Genomic DNA, 19,613 nt, shown 5'->3' on the forward strand with positions numbered 1-19,613 from the left:
AAGCAGGCACCCTCGGTTCGCGCGCACAGACCCTTCCACCGTTCCCTCCATCCACGGCCACGACAGAGATGTTTAAAAAGAAAGCATTGGGGCGCCTGGGTGGCGCAGTCGGTTAAGCGTCCGACTTCAGCCAGGTCACGATCTCGCGGTCCGGGAGTTCGAGCCCCGCGTCAGGCTCTGGGCTGATGGCTCGGAGCCTGGAGCCTGTTTCCGATTCTGTGTCTCCCTCTCTCTCTGCCCCTCCCCCGTTCATGCTCTGTCTCTCTCTGTCCCAAAAATAAATAAAAACGTTGAAAAAAAAAATTTTAAAAAGAAAGCATTAAAAACCCTAACCCTTCCACAGACCAAAGGCGGAAGGAAGACACAGAACAGGGTGCAGGATAGAGACCTTGGACCTGCGGGGCTCTGGGTCCAGAAATAGGCAAGTGGCTGGGAAATGCGGTCCCTGAGGGTCGAAGAGTCTAAAACTGCCCAAAGGGAGTGGGGGAACAACAGCCAAGAGCATCACCTAAAATTGGACCCAGGGCAAGTCTCCCACCTCTACGACAGGAAGTTGAGAAAGAAAATCACCTCTGCAACAGTTACCTGAGGATCCCCCAGAGGATGGACTTGGACACTTCTGCACTTCTCAGGGGGTGGCTGCACGAGAGCCCCGAGCCCCCAGTGTAACACACATCAGCGCTGCAGAGCCCCAAAAGGCTGTGTGGAGGCACCTGCAGGACGGAGAAACATAGACAGGTGAGCAGACAGAGAACACAGAACACAAGCCCCTTGTCTACGACGAGCCTGCCAGCCTCAATTCAAAGCACGTTACTCTAAGAAGAAAGATAACAAGATCAGCAACCAGCAGATGAATTCATCCCAGATGAAATGAAAACAATACAGCAACCTAAAAATTTAAAAAGTGCAGATTTTAAAATAACCATGTTTAGGATTCTCACATTGGATAAAGAGAAAACATCCACAAAAACTTGGAAGAGATTATAAAACAAGAACTGGAAGAACAAAATAAGAACAGTAGAACAAAGAAAATTAGAAATGAGACATGAAGTCATAAAAAAATAACCATCTAAGTACATGATACAAAGTCTAAGTGGGCACCAGTGGAGACAGATTTCCCGGTGGAGAGCACAGGTAAAAATTAAGAAAAGCAGTTTTGAGACATGGAGAACGACTGACTGGTTTCAATCTATCCCCTCACAGGAGACCCAGAATAAGAGAATCGAGGTCGGGGTGCAGACCACAGGCCACATTTACGTGAAGACAAAATGCCTGGAATGTCCAGGATCGAAGATCCTTTCTGTTCTCAGACAGGAAGAACACACCAAGTGCCAAGCAGCGTCACTGAGACAACCCACACTTGACAATTATCGTAGTGAAATGTCAGGACATTAAGGACACAGTAAGGAAAGACAGATTTCCCTCACAGAAATGGCAATTCAATGGACAGCAAGCTTCTCGTCAGCAGCAAGAGCTTCCAAAGAGCCGTGTCTTTAAAATTCTGACTCGAAATAACTGCCAACGAGGAGTTCTATACCAGTTAACCCTCATTCAAGAGTGAGATCAAAAGAAAGACTTTTCATACACTTTCCGACAGGCACGTCTGTAACCGCCACACTATGCCCGTCCTGCCACGGTGGGTCATCTGGGAATCTGCTCTGAACCTCTCACCTGCCCTTAGCGTTGCGTGTGCCTCCAGAAACTAATAGCCCGTCTTCCTCCGTTTCCAAGCCTCCTGCAAGAGCCCCTGTAACCACACAGAAAAGTATCCAGGGCAGGAGAGGAGGCACTCCGAGGGCAGGACGGAGGTGCTGAGTTGGCCAGAGTCTCCGTGTGCTAGACTTGCTCGTGGAATCCCCTGTGCCGACCCTACTCCCCCTGCCTGTTGATGGATGTGGTCTTCTAACCTACTTTCTGCTTCACCAACACCCTCTTCAGCTCTAAGCTATTATTGTATTTTTTCAGATCCAGAATTCCAATTTGATTCCTGGCTGTAATTTCCAATATCATTACTTCTTTGAACATATTAAGCCTTACCAAACTGTATTCTTGCAAATTTCATTATCTGGACCACCCACAGGTCAGTTTCTTTTTTCTCCTGTTTTTCTTGGATTTGATCACGTGTTCATGTTGCCTGGTGTGTGACTAACGTTACACACTTTATTTCTACGTTTTAATGTTTATTTATTCATCTGGGGGAGACGGGGAGAGAGAGAGAGAGAGAGAGAGAGAGAGAGAGAGAGAGAGGGAGAGAGAGAATCCCAAGCAGGCTCCTCACTGTCAGTGCAGAGCCCCACACAGGGCTCAAACCCACAAACCGTGAAATCATGACCTGAGCCGACCGAGCCACCCAGGTGCCCCGTATGTTACACATTCTAAAACCATGAAGATAACTGGAGACCTAAGATGGTATTTTCTTCCTTCTCTGGAAAGGATTGACCTCCACTTCTGGCTGGGAGCCAAAAACACAGCACCCCGCTCACACAGCTGCGGTCTGAGGCTGAGCTTCAGGCCCCATGAGGTTTGGCATTCCTCCAGGTCACTCTTGTCCTAGAGTAAGGCATTACGGAGCTCCAACCCAAAACCCGGGGGTTTACTAGACCCTCTGTCTCTGCAGGGATGTCAGAATAATAACTTAATCCCTTGGGTCTTTGGTCTCTTGGGAGCTTTGCTCAGAAGCTGAGGTTTTTGTTTTGTTTTTTATAATTTTTGTAATGTTTTATTTTTGACAGAGTGCGAGCGGGGGAGGGGCAGAGGGAGGGACAGAGACTCTGAAGCAGCCTCTGCTGATAGCAGTGAGCCGATGTGGGGCTCGAACTCACCATCATGACCTGAGCCGAAGTTGGATGCTCAACTGAAGCACCCAGATGCCCCAGTAGCGGAACTTTCTAATACCTCTTCCAAATAGAAAGATGCTCACTGGGGGAAAAGTTCACCTTTCTGGAATGCTTCACTCCCTTGTTGCGGAAGGGTTGGTCATAACGACCTAGCCTGCCCTTTCTGCAGCGGAAACCGAGAGTGATCTTTCACAGCAAGGTGGATCTTATCTTAGAATCCGTGTAAAGCTCTTCAGGGGCCTTTGTAGATGCTACTTTTGGCAGCCCTTCTAACAGTGTCCCCAATTTAGTTTCAGGTACTGTGGTGGCTTTGTGACGTGTCAGCTAAGTTAGCCGTAACTACCATCCCTCCTCCCCCCTCCCAACCCCTTTCCCACGGGGTTTGCTAACTGGATCACAAGAGGCATCTCGCTGAGGTTTGGCGGACGGAGGGTGAAGCCGCAGCGGTCCGGTTTTCACACGTGGGCGGTCCGGGCGGGGCCCCAGGTGTGGCTGCGGCCCATCCGCTATTGCACACCTGCTAGCTCACCTCGCTGGTGGGAGGCAGGTGTGCGGTCCTGCGATGGACGGTGCCAACTTCTTCTGCAGGACGTCGCCAGGGCCGGTCCGTCCTCCCGGCTTCCTGCTTGTGCCCACGCCCCCTGTCCCCGGCAGCTTGCCCTCGGCGCCGCCTGGTCCAGCACGGCCGTGGACTAACAGCCTTCGGAGGCCGTCCGGCCAGCTCCGCGGCGCGGAAGGTCCGCCCCCTCGATCCCCGCAACGGCGCCCCCGGGGGTCCTGCGTCTGCCTGGGCGTCCGCCTGCCGCCGCCCGAGCGCCCGGCGGCAGAGGGAGTCCTGCTTGGCCCCGGCCCACGCGGGGCTCCTTGCTCCCCCGGTGGTGGTGTCCGCGTGACGGCGGCGATCCCGGGACCCTCGGAGGAGCCAGGCGGGCGCGGGGCAGAAGCGAGGTCAGGACCCCGGGAGGGTTCGCGGGCCCTGGAGGCCGCTGGGCGGAGTGGAGCGCGCCCCGCCCAGGCTCTGCTCGCTCTCGCGGCCGCAAGGGTCCTCCTCGCGCATCCGACTCTCCGGACTAAGGCACACGTGTCCCCCGTGGGCGCCACCGCCTGCCGCGCGGGAGAGACCGCGGGCCGCAGCCCGCAGCCCATGCGCGCTGGGACGCGCCTCCGCGGCCGGCGCAGGCGCACCGCCCTCCCCGCGGCTGCGCGTGCTCCGCGGCTTGGCCCCTCCGGGACCCCGTAGGGCGTCTCCATGGCGACCGCGTGGGCCTGGCGGCCTGCATCGTTGGGCTGCACCGCTCTCGGTTCCCCGTGCCAGCGAGCTCCTGCTCGCGGAGAGGGGCGCCGCAGGTGAGGCGGGGTGGGGGGTCGCTGCAGGTGAGGCAGGGGGCGAGGCGGGGGAGGGCGCCGCAGGTGAGGTGGGGGGAGGCAGGGGAGGTGCCACAGGTGAGAGCGGGGTGGGAGGGCGCCGCGGGTGAGATGGGGGACAAGGGGAAGTGTCGCAGGTGAGGCGGGGGGTGCCTGGTGGGAGGGCGCCATAGGTGAGGCGTGGGGGGGGGAGGGCACCGCAGGTGAGGTGGGGTGCGGGGTCGCCGCAGGTGAGGCGGGGGGGGGGGGAGGGCTCCGCAGGTGAGATGGGGGGACAGGGGAACTGTCGCAGGTGAGGAGAGGGTGCAGGGGAAGGGCGCTGCAGGTGAGGGGGGTGGGGTGGGGGTGGGGGTTCGCTGCAGGTGAGGGGGGGAGGTGCCTGGTGGGAGGGCGCCATAGGTGAGGCTGGGGTGGGAGGGCGCCACGGGTGAGATGGGCGCAGGCAGCAGAAGGAAGGCGGTGCCCCCTTGGCCCACTGTGCCCTGTCCGGCTGCCCCGGGAAAGGCTGTGGAACTTGAGTTCCCAGGCCTGGAACTTGAGGACTAACGGGTCGCCCAACCAGGTCTGGTGCAGATGGGGAAACTGAGGCAGGCATGGTGGGGACGTGGCGCAGCCTCCTCCCCTCCAGGAGTCCGCTCTACCCATTTTCAGGTCCTGTTGTTTCACTCTCGTTTTGAGATTTTTTTTCCCCTCAGGAGGATTGTAGGAGGTTGAAGCAGCCTTCACGGTGCTGATTCCCAGGAGAGGATCCATGAGGGAAGGCCCGGGGTGTCCGTGGCTCGCCCTCTCTCATTCATTGCTCAGCCTTTGGGCAGCTCCTTAAGTACCCCAAGCCTCGCACTCCTCAGCACAAGCACGGGAAGGAAGTATGTGTGTGCGCTCGTGTACCAGCCAAGTGGAGCGTTAACCAGGGATCGCGTGTGAGCCCATTAGCATTCCAATGTGTGTTATTACCGCTGGATCCGTTGTTTAGAAATTACACGGGGAGGGGCACCTGGGTGGCTCAGTCGGTTTAGCATCTGACTTGTGCTCGCGTCATGATCTCCCGGTTCGTGGGTTTGAACGCCATGTCGGGCTCTGTGCTGACAGCTCAGAGCCTGGAGCCCTCTTCGGAGTCTGTGTCTCCCTCTCTCTCTGCCCCTCCCCTGTTCACGCTCTGTCTCAAAAATAAATAAACATTTAAAAAAAAGTGAGAAATTACACGTGGAAGTGTGCTTCCCCAGAAGAGGTGCTGGTGAGCAGCAGTTCTTAAACTACTTTGGGAATATTGTTGAACAACTAAAAGTGAAGATTCTTTTTTGACCGATTTTCCCAGCACCTAACTTTGTGTTCCCCAGACCCAGCGCTGCTCCCTGAGCTGAATGGGCAGGATTCCTGGGCTCGGGGAGGTTGGTACCCGGTGGGGGGGATGGGGGGCGGGGGAGAGCTCAGAACCTCAGCAGGAGTACGCAGTGTGGACGGGGGATCCGTCCACACCACGTTTACGGGAGGAACGTATTGGCTTACAGGCCGAAACCTTCTGACGTTTTCATCCCTAATATAGCCATTCCTGTTTTGGGTCATTGTGTCTTCCAGGAGCTTAAAGTGGAATCTTGGAACTCTGTGCTGCGAAGTGAGGCTCATATGTTTAATCAGAACCTTCTTGACTTCCTGCTTTCTTCCTTCCTTTGAACTTGAGTGTCAAATTTATGATACCATTTATGAAAAATGGTGGTTTTGTAAGCAAGCGACACTGTCACAGATCTGCCCCATAGCCACCCCGTGCCACCTGGGTGAGTGTGGCAGTGACCTAGCTGTGGCCGTGTCTCCCTCTGTGTCTCCAGGTGACTCCAGAGTGCGCAGGATGAGCAGTGGCCCCCCGACGGCTGGCAGATGGACGGAAGCGGCCCCTCCGAGCTGCCCCCTGGGGTGGCTGATCCAGAGCGCCGTGCCGGCCAAGTTAGCAGCGTGCCCGCCTCCCCCTCTGGAGAGGTTCACCAGGAGGTCAAGGAGGTCGTCCTTTCATCGGTCTTAGACTTGAGTCAACGTGGCCTTCACCATTTAGAAGAGATCTTTAAAATCCCCAACATTAAAGTAAGTGGCATTTCTCATTTGTGCCTCTGCCTGGTAGACATGAATGGCTTTTACTTGGAGGCCTCACCTGAGGAGAGAGATTCCAGAATGAGACAGAAGAGGGTTGACTCAGGGGCTCATGTGCGGCTCAGCACAGAGTGAGAAATTGAGGTACGGGGACGAGCCAATGCAAATACCTCGTGGAGTTGGACCGCGATATCCATCCTGTCTCCTCAGAGGGTCTTAAGCACCAAAGAGCTGGTGGTAGAAACCACTGCCCATAACACCCTTGACCTCACGTAAAACACCGCGCCCACAGACCCCCACACAACATCGAGTCAGTTGACCACTGTTTCTCAGCCCCGCTCTGCTGACATTACCCGTGGACTTTGCCCTGTGCCCAGTGTCTTCGCCAGGCCCGTGCCAGCTGGTAATCCAGGGAGCGCTGTCTCACCCCCCGTGATTTCTAGAACAAGCTTCGGTCAGAGCACAGTTTTGACGTGAGCGGGGCTCCTGCTGCCTGGTACTCCTGTAATTTCCTTAAATCTCATTCGTCTCCATCTGGAACGCGAGAGTGAGCATATTGCAAGACCTGGACCACAGTGTCCACAGCATGGTACACACCAGACACGCTGCACCGTTGCGGTGTGGACTGACCTTTGGGAGTGCTTTTACAAAGCCGTAGGCCCTAATCGTAAGTGGCTGCTCGAGGACTAATTCCTCTGCTGCACGTGACACGCCCTGGTTTTGCTGCCCAGGCCGCCACCGGCCTTGCCGTCCCTCCCTGAGCACCCACCTCTTGGAGTGAATTCCTGGGTCGTCAGGGCTGCTGTGTGCCCTCTGCGCGGGCACACGCTCCCAGCTGGCAGTCCGGACCCTGATGGTGCCATGAGACCGTGTTACCTCTGTGCATAAAGGAAGAAGGAGCCTGCTTTTCAAGCTTAATAAAGAAGCATCATAACTGCTTATGCCCTTCGGAAAACGAGACGTGAATAGAGATGTTATCGCCATGGCAACCAATCACTGAGGGAGGCGGCCGCTCGGCGCCGTGGCCTTCGAGGGGTTATGGGTACACGTGCTGGCGAAACAGCCATCACCGGAGTCGCCGGGAGCACGTCCACCGCTTCCACGGCCACATGCGGTCCTGGAGCGTGGGAGGGCCCAGTTTCCCCGGGTCTCGCCGGCCCGGGAGGGAGGGTGGGCTCCTGGGGTGCAATCACCTGGCTGTTCCCTCAAGCCACTGTGGTTTTGGAGTCGGGCACTTAGAAGCAGCTTGCCCCGAGACAGCGGGCCTGGGGGGCTTGGAGCCCACGCTGCAGCCTCGCGTCGAGGTGCGCACACCCCTGCCAGAGTGACCGCCAGCCCGTGTCCCCGAGACCGCCCACGGCCAGCAGGGTAACTGCCCACGCCTTGCCTGGCGGGACAGTTTGCTTTCTGTGCGCTTGTAAAGCTCCTGTCGTGACCCGTGAAGGGGCTCGGAGGACGGCCTCGGAGGCAGAGTTGGGAGTGGGGACAGCGTGGCCCGAGGGGGTGGCTGGTGCTTCCCTAGCACTCCCATGCACCCCGCACCGCTCGCTTAGCGTGTCTGGCAGGTGGGTCCCCTGAGCCACTTCATAGGGGAGGATGCTGGAGCGCAGAGAGGTTTGGGAACTTGCTCAAAGTCACTCAGCTAATAAGGTTTTGATATCTAGATTTGAACCCAGGAAGCGTGGCTTCCAGGCCGTTCTCGTGACTTTGCGCTCTGCTACCTGGGTAGGGAGGTGTGACCTACGACCTGTAACGGCCCCATCGAGGGGGTTCTTCTCCACCCACGATCGTGCTGTGCCCGACTGTGGGATTATATGTGCCCACGTGACCCAACCAGAGTCCCTGCGGCACATGCCGTCTTCAGCCTTCCCTTCCTGCTCCTTCTGACGCCTGATGGAGACTTGATGGCGCTGGGCTGGCACTTGGAGCCCTTGCTGAGGTGGTGGGGGCTGGGGTCGTGTTTGGGCGCCTGCCCGTCAGAGACCGCGCCGTGGAGAGCAGCGTGGCGCACTTGTCTTTTAGTTTCCTTTAATTATCTGCTTGGGATGGGTCCCTGACCAGACTCCGCTCCTGCTGCCTGTCCACGGAGCAGAGGCCCGCGGGCTGCTGAGTGCTAGGGCGCGAGGGCGGGGGCAGTGACCGTGGAGCCTGAGAAGCGCTGAGCGTGGGGGCCCACGGAGGAGAAAAGGGGTTTAAAACTCGGGAAGTACGTTTGGTCTGAGGGGTGTTTGTAGCAAAAGCCCCGTGTGCGCGGTGGAGTCCCTGTCCAGCCCGCGAGGCGTGCGAGGGGTCCTGGTGCTTTTCTTTCCCTCTTGTCTGCTGTTTAAACTACGTAAGGATCGGTTAGTGTGAGTTTGTTTCAATTTGGTGTGTGTGGTTGCAAAAGCTAGTGTTTGTTCTGGAGCTGCCTCGGCTAAGTCACGGCTCAAAACGTGCTTAGTTGACAGAACGTTCTCTTCTCTTCCCTGGAAGCAACTGCATCTTCAGAGAAACGCCCTCTGCGAGATTCCCGCAGACTTCTTCCAGTCGCTGCCAAACCTCGCGTGGCTGGACTTCCGCTACAACAGCATCAGAGCTCTTCCTTCTGGGATCGGGTCTCACAAGTGAGTTGCGCATTTCCAGACTTCAGGAACCATCACGTTTTCAGATGCCTGAGTACCTGCTCTTTTGCCGCGTAGCTCGTACTCCTGGTTGAATTTTGGTTTCAGCTAGAAGCTTCTAACGCTATTTTTAAAGCCAGCTACGAGATGCAACAAAGCACTTGACTGTAGTTATAATTTAGGGTAGGGGACGCTGGCAGCCACAGTGCCTTTGCTGGGCCATCCGTGAGGTTTTGGCAACACCTGGTTCCATCCCTGACTCTCCTCATGGGAAGCTGCCTGAAGGTCAGAAATAAGGCTGAGGAGCTACAGCCGGCCTCTGTGCTCCTGAGGCCTCGTGCATATCTTTTAGTTTCTGGTAAAGAACAAGAAGTGCTTTCCGTTTGGAGAGTTGGAAACCCCACATTCCTGCGGCTCTGACTCCAGGGATTTCCTAGCACCCCCGCTTCTAGAACAAATGCCTCGCCTCCCTCCCTCCTCCTCACGTGGACTCTCCCCAGCAGCTAAGGGTCAGCTGGCACCGGCACTCCCCCGGGAGCCACGCTCTCTGGGAGTTCGGCCTACTGTCCTGACCCCGTCGCCTTTAGCACCCGCGTCTTTCCGGATCAGTGTTTCTTACCCGTTTGAAAGCCCGGTAACCCTTGTAGGCTGTCCTTTAATGCCAGCGCTTCCTGGGCAGAGGAGAGCACGTGCGTAGGCCCTGGGAGCGTGTGCCTGGTGGACGTGAGGGACGGCAGGGAGGCCAGAGAGGAACACAGGAGGCAGAAGGGGCAAGAAATGCCTTGAAAGAGGGTCAGCCCAGCTAGCAGGCCAGGGATGCAGTGTTGGATTTCATTTTGAAAGAGCTTGGGAATCACAGTGGGTTGGAATGGAGAGGGCTGCAGTTTGACTTGGCTCTGAGGTCACTCTGTAAGGGGGGGCGAGGGTGGTCGTGGAAGGCCAGTTAGGAGGCCATGCGGCCGTCCCCGCCAGAGGCGGCGGCCTGGGCCAGGCTGACAAGGCAGAGTGCCAGGTGGACTTGAGGGCCGGTGGGGGTTCAGGTTGGTTCAGGGCATGGGAGGAAGAGAGGTGTCCCAGGGCGACCCCCGGTTCTTATGTGAGTAATCACGTCCGCACACGGCCGTGGTGGCCCCTCCAGGCAGCAGAGCGGGAGGCTGTAAAGGCCCTTCACTTGCCTGGAGGGTGGCTCACTGCTTGCTGAAGTGTGTTGGAAGAAGTGAGCGTTTTGTCCGTGTAACAGTAAGAGAACATGTGTGAATCTTTTGTGCCTTTTCAGGCCCCACAAGGAAGCAGCTGACTTCTGATGACAAGCTGGGGTCTCCAGCAGGGGGCAGTCAGAGCCAGGAGCCGTCTTCCTGGAGCTCTGGGGTCGTCGGGGTCTGTGGGTGGTGCCGCTGGACGCACAGAACCCTGTCCCTGGCTCCAGCCAGGGCGGTGTGACGGTGGCTGAGGGCCGCGCCCACCGCCCACCGTGTCCCTTCCAGCTGACGACCTCGTGAGTCTTCTGAGCTGGTGGTTAGGGCAGGTTGGGAAGGAAGGCTTTGTTCTTCCCAGGGTGACTCATCTTTTGTGTTGAGGATAATTTAGTGCTTTCTGCCCCTAGACTGTGGCATTAGCACAGTTGAGGAGAGGGTTTGCTCCTCAGAGTGTAAACAAACGGAAGCCTTTTCCCAAAGCGCTGCTCTTTCTTCTAAAATAAGCACACAGTTCTCCAATTTTGGAATTTGTTGGTTTGCCAGTCAAAGCCAGCTGCTTAATATCGTTTAAGATATAATTTTGCATGTGATTTATAGCCCATTATATCATTAAAATTAGATCAGCTTGCCGAAGAGCTGAAACATATTAATCAGAAGTGTTAAGTAATTACGGGCTTATTAAAAACCTTAAACTTTCCAAAAGGCCTAATGAAAGCAATGCCAGTACTAATGTTCTCCCCGCTCATTGTCCTGGATGTGTAAGCTTTGCTAGCAGAGAGAGAGAGAAATTTGTACGTCAGCATACGCGCCTCCCCCGGCAAGCCACTGCGGTGTATCCGTTCCGTGGAGAATCTGTGAAACAGCCCGTGGACTGACAGTGCCTAGGGGTCAACATTTACAAATTTATTATTTAACGTGTGCACGAGAATATTCAAACCTGTCATTGCATAAGGCGGGAAGACGCTTCCTTGGTGAGTGGTTGGTTCCCGCGGTCTGCGCCCCCGTGAGCAGGCAGGTGGCGGGGACGTCCAGGGCACCGGCCGCCTGCTCACGGGGGCGCAGACGCGGGGTCTGTCCGTCGTGTGGGGAGCAGGCACTGCCCCGTTCTCGGGCCGTTTCTGTACCCCACGACTGGGGCTAAACCAACCCCCGGTGGTTGAAGTGATGGCGTTGACGTGACTCACTCTGCATACACTGAGAAAAGTTTGACCGATAACGTCTGTTCCTTTCAGACTTCACGTAAGTAAGGAAAACCAAGGGAGTAAATGGAAAGAAAGTCGTCTCACCCCTTGGCGATCTGATTTTCCTTTGGGGTTGCTGGTCCGGAACTTAAACTTCATTGGGCCGGAACGGGAGAACTCTCACTTGTGTGTCTGTGACGTTGCCTTTCCGCTTTCAAATCTTGGGGACCCTGACCAGTCGTGATGCTGGATTTTAATGGTTTCACCGTCCAAGGGGAGATAAGGCTTGAGATGGCCTCCCTCCACCCGCCGCGCGGATTCACACGCGGGGTCTGTAGGTGCGTTCGGCTGCTGGCCTCCTCTCTGGCGGGAGGGCCGAAGGCGCGGACGCAGGGTGGACGGCTCTCCAGCCCCGCGGTCACCCGGCTGCTTTCCTGGGGCCGCTGAGGGCTCGGCGACTCCCGGGCCCGCGAGAGAGGAGGAGGCGGGTGGGGGCTTTTCTCCAGGCGGTTGTGAGGGCGACCCCGTCGTGGCCGGCGGCCATCCCCGCACGGTCAGCAGCCCCGTGTGCCCGGGACGCCGGCCGGCCGGCCGTGTGCTGCAGCGAAGGTGTGGAGATTGAATACTACGGCCGACTTGACAGTTCTCCAGACGTCTCTCGGCGAAGCCCGGGGTGACACGGATACAGGGGGGAGGGGGGAGGGAGAAGGGGTCCCGCCCTCTTCCCGGGTGCCCGTCCCCGAGCCTGGAACCATGAGCCGGGGTGTTTGTGGTCTTTTTATGCCAGATTTCAGCTGCTGGTCCCTAAAAAGTGAAGGAGAGAAAGAAATTGATCCCTAATGTATGATGAGTCTTCAGAATTCCACGGGAGGGGCGCCGGGGTCAGTCAGCAGAGCTCCTGACCCGAGATTTCAGCTCAGGTCATGGTCTCACGGTTCGTGGTTTGGGCCCCACATTGGGCTCTGCGCTGACAGATTCTCTGTCTCCCTCTCTTAAAATAAATAAACCTTAAAAAAAAAAAAAGAATGACTTGTATAAAACAAAAGAAGCACAGTATGGTAAAAGGGGGAAGACAGAATTTAAGGTGAAATACTCCTTTTTTCCCCATCATTCAATCAGTAACTTTTTAGTGTTGCTAAAAAGTGTTACTTTCTCGTGCTCCTTCTCTCCTCTCTCTCCATGGCTAGTTGGTGAGAGATTTTGCAGGGGTGTTAGGTGTTCCACGAAGGAAGGGGTCTGGAGCCCGGTGCAGGGAGAAATGCCCCGATGCCACGCTTCCTCGTCTGAGACTACGGATTCTCCCTCCCCAGCCGGACAGCGTGCCGCGCCGCAGCGGGCTCCCGGCACTTCGAGCGGGGGGACTTGCTGGCGGAGCGCCTTAGGGTGCGAGGCCTCCTCACAGCACGCTTCAGGAGACGCGGGCAGGAGTCCCGTCCCCCTGCAGGGCGGCGGTGCCCTCGGTTCCGCGGCTGTCACAGCTCGGGGAGGGTCCCGCTGGCACTCGTGGGTAGAGACAAGGAGGCAGCTGGATGCCCCGCAGGACGGGCCGCCTGACCGAGAGTCGCCTGGCCCCAAGCGTCAGTTCGCTGACGGGGGAGCCTGGCCCATGCTGAGACGGGGCCACACGCGGGGCACGTCGTAAACGAGCGTGCCCACGCTGAAGCCGACTCCAGGGAGAGGAGGTAGAAGAGGAAATTTGACGGTGTCTTTTAGGGACGGTCATTTGATTTTCTGCTTTTTAAACTATGTATTTTTTGTTTTATTTTAAAGGCATTTGAAAACTTTGCTTTTAGAAAGAAATCCTATCAAAATGTTACCTGTGGAGCTGGGTAAGTATTCAAGCAATACCGTAAAAGCTGGCTGTGAAATGCTGCCTTTTTGAGTTAGTGGAACCCGTAGCGGACGTATCAGGCGAGTCGCGGGGGCCAGCTGGCTACTATTTACAGTTGCTTCCACTGTGTCCCTCGGGGCCCCAGACCCTGCGGCTCCCAAGAGCTGTTATGCGGGGACCTGCGTTCTTCGTAGAAAGTGTGACGTGTAAACACGGGGGGAGAAAGAAGAAGGATGCGGCGCTTTGTAGCCAGCGCACAGCTCAGGAAAGCTGGCGTCACAGCTGCAACTCCCGGGCCCGGTCCGGTCCGGTCCCCACTGCACCCTGTCCCTCCCGGGGGGCCCGCGGGTCCGGACTCGCCCTCCCCTCGCTTTCCTGGAGGGCTCTGCCACTGACAGCGCTCAGACGATGTCTGTTTCAAGGACCCTCCTTTTGTGTTTTTTGTTTTCTGTTTTTTGTTTTTAATAGGAACTTTATTGTCACATCGGTTTCCAGGCAACACCCGACGCTCCTCCCAACAGGTGCCCTCCTCACTGCCCATCCCCTCCCAGGACCCTCCTTTTGAACTGTCTCTAAGTTGAATCCTCCGATGATGAGCTGTCCTGGCGACTTGCAGTTTGGGCTCAGCACTGCGGTCTTGGGGTGGATCTGCAGGGACACGTATGAGGGCGGTGCCTTCACCTTTATTCACTTTCCTCGCTGTGAATGACGAGGAGGAGGAAGCAGAGGACCGTGTTCTCCTTTCCGCACCTGTTTCGTCTCGTCTCATACTTCTGCTCTTTACTGTCTTTGTTTCTTTAGGTTTAACTTGCTGTTCTTTCTCTAACCAGTTGAGTTGGAGGCTTAGATCACTGGTTTCCCACCTTTCTTTTCCAGCCTATGCTGTGACAACTGTGATTTCCCCCGAGTGCTGCCGTGGCTGCTCCCACGAGCCCCCAAACGCGGCATCTCCGGGTGTTTTCCGACGTGAACCTTGTCAGGTGCTTACTGGCCATTCAGGACGGACTAGTGTGGCCGCTGCCACCTTCTTCTGTCTACTCTTTACGTGACGTGTTTTTCCACCCTCTTGCTTCGAACCTCTCCGTGGCACGCAGCCTCTCCGTTGCATGGCCGGTAGGCAGTATGTAGCGGGGTCTTGCTCTTTCGTCCAGTCGGACTACCTCTGCCTTTTAATGGAGGTGGTTAGACTGGTTAATTTAATATAATCACTGGCATGAACGGATTTAGGGCTGTCCTTTTACTCTTTGCTGTTTGTCTCAATGCTTTTTTTCTGTTCCAATAACTGCATGTTGATTGGGTATTACTTAGACTTCTATTCTAACTTTTTTATTGACTTTTTAGTTATTCTTCTTAACATGCCTTTACCGTCTCACGGTTGCTGTCGGGGTTACACCACGCATGCTTCGAGCTAGCGCTGTCCTGTGTCACCACCTGATGTCACCACCTGATGTCACCACCTGATAGCCATACCGGCCTGCTCTCTCCGGTCCTCCTTATACTCAGCCTGTCCTACAGATGAGGTCTACCTATGTTATAAACCTGCAACACAGACTTACAGTTTTGGCTTTCAGCAGTCACGTACTTTTAGAGAAACTAAGAGAAAAAAGTGTTTTATATTTGCTTAACGTGTAGCATTCCAGGTAGACATCTCTTCACTCTTTCCTGAAGATACAGCTGGTATCCTTTTCCTTCAGCCTGAAGAACTTCTCTTCAGATTTCTTAAAATCAGTCTGTTGGCAGACTTTTAGTTGTTATGTTTCTGGAAATGTCTTCATTTTGCCTTAGTTCTTTTTTGATGTAAATAATTTTTTTAAGTTTATTTATTTTGAGAGAGAGGGAGCATGGGGGAGGGGCACACAGAGGGAAAGACAGAGAATCCCAAGCAGGCTCTGCACCGTCAGCACAGAGCCCAACGCGGGGCTCGAACCCATAAACCGTGAGATCATGACCTGAGCCAAAATCAAGAGTCAGTTAACAGACTGAGCCACCCAGGCACCCCTTGCCTTGATTCTCAAAGGATATTGTTGATTAAAAATAGGGGTTGAATTTGTTTCATCCAGGACTTAAGAGAAGTTCCACTGCCCCCAGGCCTCTGAGGTCACTCACTCTTCGTCCTCCTTTATGAACTGTGTCCATTGGCCTTGGTTACTTTCAAGATTTCTCTGTATCTTTGCTTTTCAGTGCTTTGACTCTGAGGTCCTTAGCTGTGGTTTTCTTTATATTTTTCCTACTAGGCGTTTGTTGAACTTATCCAGTTTTGAAATTCGCATCTTTTTGCCAAATTTGAGAAAGATTTTGGTCATTAACTCTCCAAATATTTTTCTGTTCCTGTCTCTACTTATTTGTCCAACCTTTTGTTATTGTCCTGCAGATTGCTGAGCTTCTGTACATTTTAAAAAGGTCATTTTTCTGCTCTTCAGAGAAGATAGATCGGTCTCTTCAAGTTCATGCATCTTTTTCTGTCATCTCTAACTGGCTGTGAAAACCGTCTAGTAATTTTTTTTCAGATACTGTGCTTTCAGTCCTTGGATTCTCATATTAAAAAAATAGTTTCTATTTTTCTGTGCAGAGTTCTTTTGTTTCATTTAGTATAAACAAATTTTTCCTTTAATAACTTTTTGGATTGTATCTTGGACGTTGTGGTAGATACACTGTGGAGATTCTGGGTTCTGTTATTTCCTCTTTAGAGTCCTGGTTTTTAAAAATAGGTAAGTTGAGGGGCACCTGGGTGGCTCAGTCGGTTAAGTGTCCAACTCTTGGTTTCGGCTCAGGTCATGATCTCACGGTTTCATGAGTTCGAGCCCCACATCGGGCTCCAAGCTGACGGTGCGGAGCCTGCTTGGGATTCTCTGTCTCCCTCTCTCTGCCCCTCCCCCATTTGCACTGTCTCTGCCTCTCTCAAAATAAATAAATAAACTTAAAGAAAATTTTTTTTAAATAGCTAAGTTGAGAGAACCCGGACTCCCGACTGTCTCTCTGGCATCGGGCAGCAGGTGCGGCCGTGCTGTGTGCGGGAAGTTCAGGACCGTGCCAGGGATTTGCACGTGGGCCGTCTGCACGGCGATGTAGGGCCCCCCTTGGCGGTCCTCTGCTGTCCGGGGTGCACCCCTTCGCTTTCTGGCTGGTGCAGTGGCTCTGCGGTCTGTCCTCTGGCGCTACAAGGTCACATAGGTTTCTGTCTGTTACAGCTGCCCCGCGTGGGGCCCTCTGGGGCCTTCCGTCAGGCAGAAAGCCACACAGATGGTACAGGCGTTTGTGTCTTTCTCTTCTGGAAGCTGTCATTCCCCTTCTAGTTTCTGCCTGCGTTTCATTTCTGGCTTGCCCACGGGTGGTGTATATTCTGCCCGGTTTCTGCAGACTGGTTATCTGCAGGGAGTTGATCAGATTGGAGCTACGCCAACATTGCGGGAAGCAGAGTTTTCACCGTACTGTTTGTAGCATCACTTAGTGGTTCTCTAGACACTGTGCCGTCCATCCTTGACCGATGACCGTCGGCTGAAGTCAGACTTTCACCACTTTTAGTTCCATTGCCTCCTTCCTGCCTTTTGTGCTGTTTTTCATAGATTTTGCTTTTACGTCTTGTTATAAATCCCACAAACGCATCTTAAACTGTCAGTATTTATTTATATTTTCTTACATGTTTAACCTTCGTTTCTCAAGTTGCCTGCTTTCACCCGGGATGACCGTCGTGGCTTGAAGATCTCCCTTTAGTATTACCGTTTCCTCTTTGGTAATGAATTCTTCAAGTTTGGTTTTCTAAAAAGTCATCTTTATTTTCCATCCTATTTGGAGGCTGTGTGGCTGAGTAGAGAAGCCAGGTTTCAGAGATGTGTTCACTGCTTTGAAAATGTCTTTATCGTCTTCTGGCTTCTAACTTCTGCTGAAAAGCCAGCTGTCAGTCTTACTGTTTTTCCTTTAAAACCGATGAATCTTTTTTTGTCTGGCTGCTTAAAACTCCTCTCTTTGTGTTTAATTTTCAGCAGTTTACCTGCGGTGTGCCTGGGCGCATCTCTCTTTGTACCCGCTTTATTTGGGGTTCACCGAGCTTCTGGAACCTTTAGTGGGGTCTTTGATCAGAGCTGGACAACCCCTGGCTATTGACATTCTTTCTGCAGACCTTGCTTCCTTCTCATCCTGTCTTCTCTCCTCCTGGGCCGCCCTTCGGTGGGTGTCGGCATCTCCACTCTGTCCTGCGGGCCTCGAGTCTGCCCTTCTTTTCCCGTCCCCTCTCGTCTCTGCTCCAGATCCTGCTGCTTTGTGTTCGCTGGCCTTGCGGCTCACGGGTTCTGTCCTCTGCTGCTGTACTCTCTCCCTCCGTCCAGGGGCGGTCAGCTGGACTTGAAACTGTGCGAACGGCGGGGGAGACGTGGAGGCCCTGAGCCGGGTCACCGACTGCCGCCGGGCAGCTCGGGCGATCCAACAGCTGCCTCTCGCCCGTGTTCCCGCAGGGCCGTCTGGGTGGGCTCAGGGCGCTTGACCCACAGGCGTCTTCTGTCAGCACGCTAGCGTGCCGTTCACTGGGCTCTGGCCTCCACTGTTTGACCCAGAAGTTAGTCCTGTGCCCGTGTGTGTGATGGTTGTTGCTCCTTTGTGCTTTTCAAGCTCATTTTTCTGCGTCTTCAGTGACTCTGATGTTTCCAGGCGTGACTGCCTTTGGCGGTCACCTACTTGGGGTGAACTTCTGGACAGTACCCTGGCGTCTGTCAGCGAGCGAGGGGCGCGTGCGCCGTGGTTTCCTCAGAGAGCGTGCCGGGCCCCGCTCGGGTCCTCTGTGGCTCTCGTTCCGGGCGTGTGCACCAGCGTACGTGAGGCCGTCCCGCAGGCCTCCGGAGTTCTCCCCATCTCATGGCGTTTCTCTCCCATCATCAAGCTCACTTGTGTCCTCTGCCGTCTCGTGTCTGCTGCCGGGTCCCTCTAGAGAACTTTCCACCCCGGTCTTTGCAATTTCAACTCGAGAACTGCTAGCTGGTTCTTTTTTTATAATTTCTGGTTCTGTCGACATTTCATCCCTGTTGAGTCATTTTACCATATTTTTCTGTAATTATTTAAACATGGTTTCCTTCGTGGCTTTGAACATATTTGTGACTGCTTGGAATTTTTTGTTCGCTAAATCCAACATCTGAGCTGCTTGGGGACAGTTTCTAGTGACGCTTGTTTCCTGAGTATGGGTCACGTTGTCCTCCCCGAGGTTTTGTTGCGTTTCAGATGATACAGCAATTTCGTATTCTGGTTTTTGCCTCAGGGCTGTTACCGTCTCTTCTATTCGCTCTATTTCATTTATTTCCTTTTGCGACTCGCCTGGTCTTCACCTGTGCGATCTGCCTCCGCTGCAGAGTTGTTTGGTTTTTTTTGCAGCAAAGCTCAGACATCTGTCGTGTCATTTTACCCTGAATTCCCAATAGGATTTCCTTGTTTCATTCTGTGGAGCAGTGTGTGAAGGTGTGGTTTCCTCTCTCACAGGGAACGTGACCACACTGAGAGCCTTGAACCTGAGACACTGCCCCCTGGAGTTCCCCGCCCCCCTCGTCGTGCAGAAGGGACTGGGTGCCATCCTGGCCTTCCTGCAGGCCTGTGCCATGCGGCAGCCTCCTCCCCGAGGGTCAGCTTCTCCAGGTTGGTGGGACCGTCACTGCACCAAACTGCATTAGAACTGAAGTCGCTGCTTGTTAAAACCAGGACCCGGGGAGTCTGTCTCCTCAGTGGCGTCACGGGGAGCACGCTGGGCCTCGCGTGGCCTCTGCTGGACTCACACTGCGATCGGGGGTCCGCGCCGGCCTGTCGGAGCTGTGTCTTTCCTCTGTTCTGTGTTCATGGGTCTGCGCTCTCCGCGCCCCTTGCAGAGCCCGTCTAGGGTGGGATCTGGTAAAAGTTCACTGGGTAAATCGCATGAAACTCCTCACCAGCAAGCCTCACCAGGTACCTGCTTCAGGAAATTCCCTCGGCCCCTCCGACAACTATTTCACAACAGGAGCAGTAACACGCCCTTAACTCGTGGGCAGGGGGCCGTGGCCTTGCCACTTTTTGGGCGCACGCTCACTCAACATTTGATCCTGTGTTTTCAACGTGCGGACCAGCCAGCCAGGCGTTCTCACGTGCTCACGAGATAATCTAACCGGGAAGGAGCACTGTGGTTCCACTCAGACAAAGTAGACGTAAAAGAGAATTGTAATTGAACGCTCACGAAAAAAGTGAATGCTCTGAAAATTTACTTCAGAGCACCGAAACCTTTACTGCTTAAACACAGCTCCTAGATTAAGAAAACGCCTGGACTTGAAGCAGCCATGATAGTTACACATGTGATAAAGTCAGAGTGTGTGAATTACTAAGTCCGTCTCAGTAAACATAAGGAATGGCCAAAGTAATTAGGAAGTGCTGATCTTTTTCCCAAATCCAAACAAATGACCCCAGAACGTGTCGTTGTAAACACCGATTGTATTTGCAAAGTGTCTTAGTCAACAGCAGTTCCTGAGTCAGGATTCAAGGGCCAGTAACTGATTCGAGAGACGATCCAGGCGGCAGCATGG

At 54.4% G+C, this 19,613-nt stretch overlaps 2 protein-coding genes across 2 annotated transcripts in view; one reads left to right on the forward strand and one right to left on the reverse strand.

Moving 5' to 3' along the window:
• Positions 1-259: 259 nt before the first annotated feature.
• On the reverse strand, positions 260-4,088 carry LOC124506447 (collagen alpha-1(III) chain-like). Its single transcript, XM_047072518.1, has 2 exons — positions 3,367-4,088; positions 260-713 (listed from the first exon to the last, which is right to left on the reverse strand). The coding sequence occupies exons 1-2, from the start codon at positions 4,086-4,088 to the stop codon at positions 629-631; spliced, it is 807 nt and encodes a 268-aa protein (XP_046928474.1). The 3' UTR covers positions 260-628.
• Positions 4,089-6,074: 1,986 nt separating this feature from the next.
• LRRC27 (leucine rich repeat containing 27) overlaps positions 6,075-19,613 on the forward strand; it is a 41,925-nt gene continuing 28,386 nt past the window's right edge. Inside the window, exons 1-4 of the mRNA XM_047072526.1 lie at positions 6,075-6,275; positions 8,754-8,884; positions 13,029-13,087; positions 18,550-18,688. Of these exons, the coding sequence (XP_046928482.1) occupies positions 6,075-6,275; positions 8,754-8,884; positions 13,029-13,087; positions 18,550-18,688 (530 nt within the window). The remainder of the gene's footprint in view (positions 6,276-8,753; positions 8,885-13,028; positions 13,088-18,549; positions 18,689-19,613) is intronic.

Source organism: Lynx rufus, unplaced genomic scaffold (assembly GCF_022079265.1).
Source record: "Lynx rufus isolate CCGP_SWC_20201006 ecotype Redwood Valley unplaced genomic scaffold, mLynRuf1.p SCAF_11, whole genome shotgun sequence".
Lineage (NCBI taxonomy): Eukaryota > Metazoa > Chordata > Mammalia > Carnivora > Felidae > Lynx > Lynx rufus.

What these genes read in the sequence shown, in the direction of transcription:
- LOC124506447 (XM_047072518.1), bottom strand. Translation starts at nt 4,088, where the DNA reads ATGGAGACGCCCTACGGGGTCCCGGAGGGGCCAAGCCGCGGAGCACGC. An exon ending in ACCTGCCTCCCACCAGCGAG is followed by an intron (nt 714 to 3,366) that starts GTGAGCTAGCAG and finishes TCCGTCCTGCAG; the next exon opens with GTGCCTCCACACAGCCTTTT.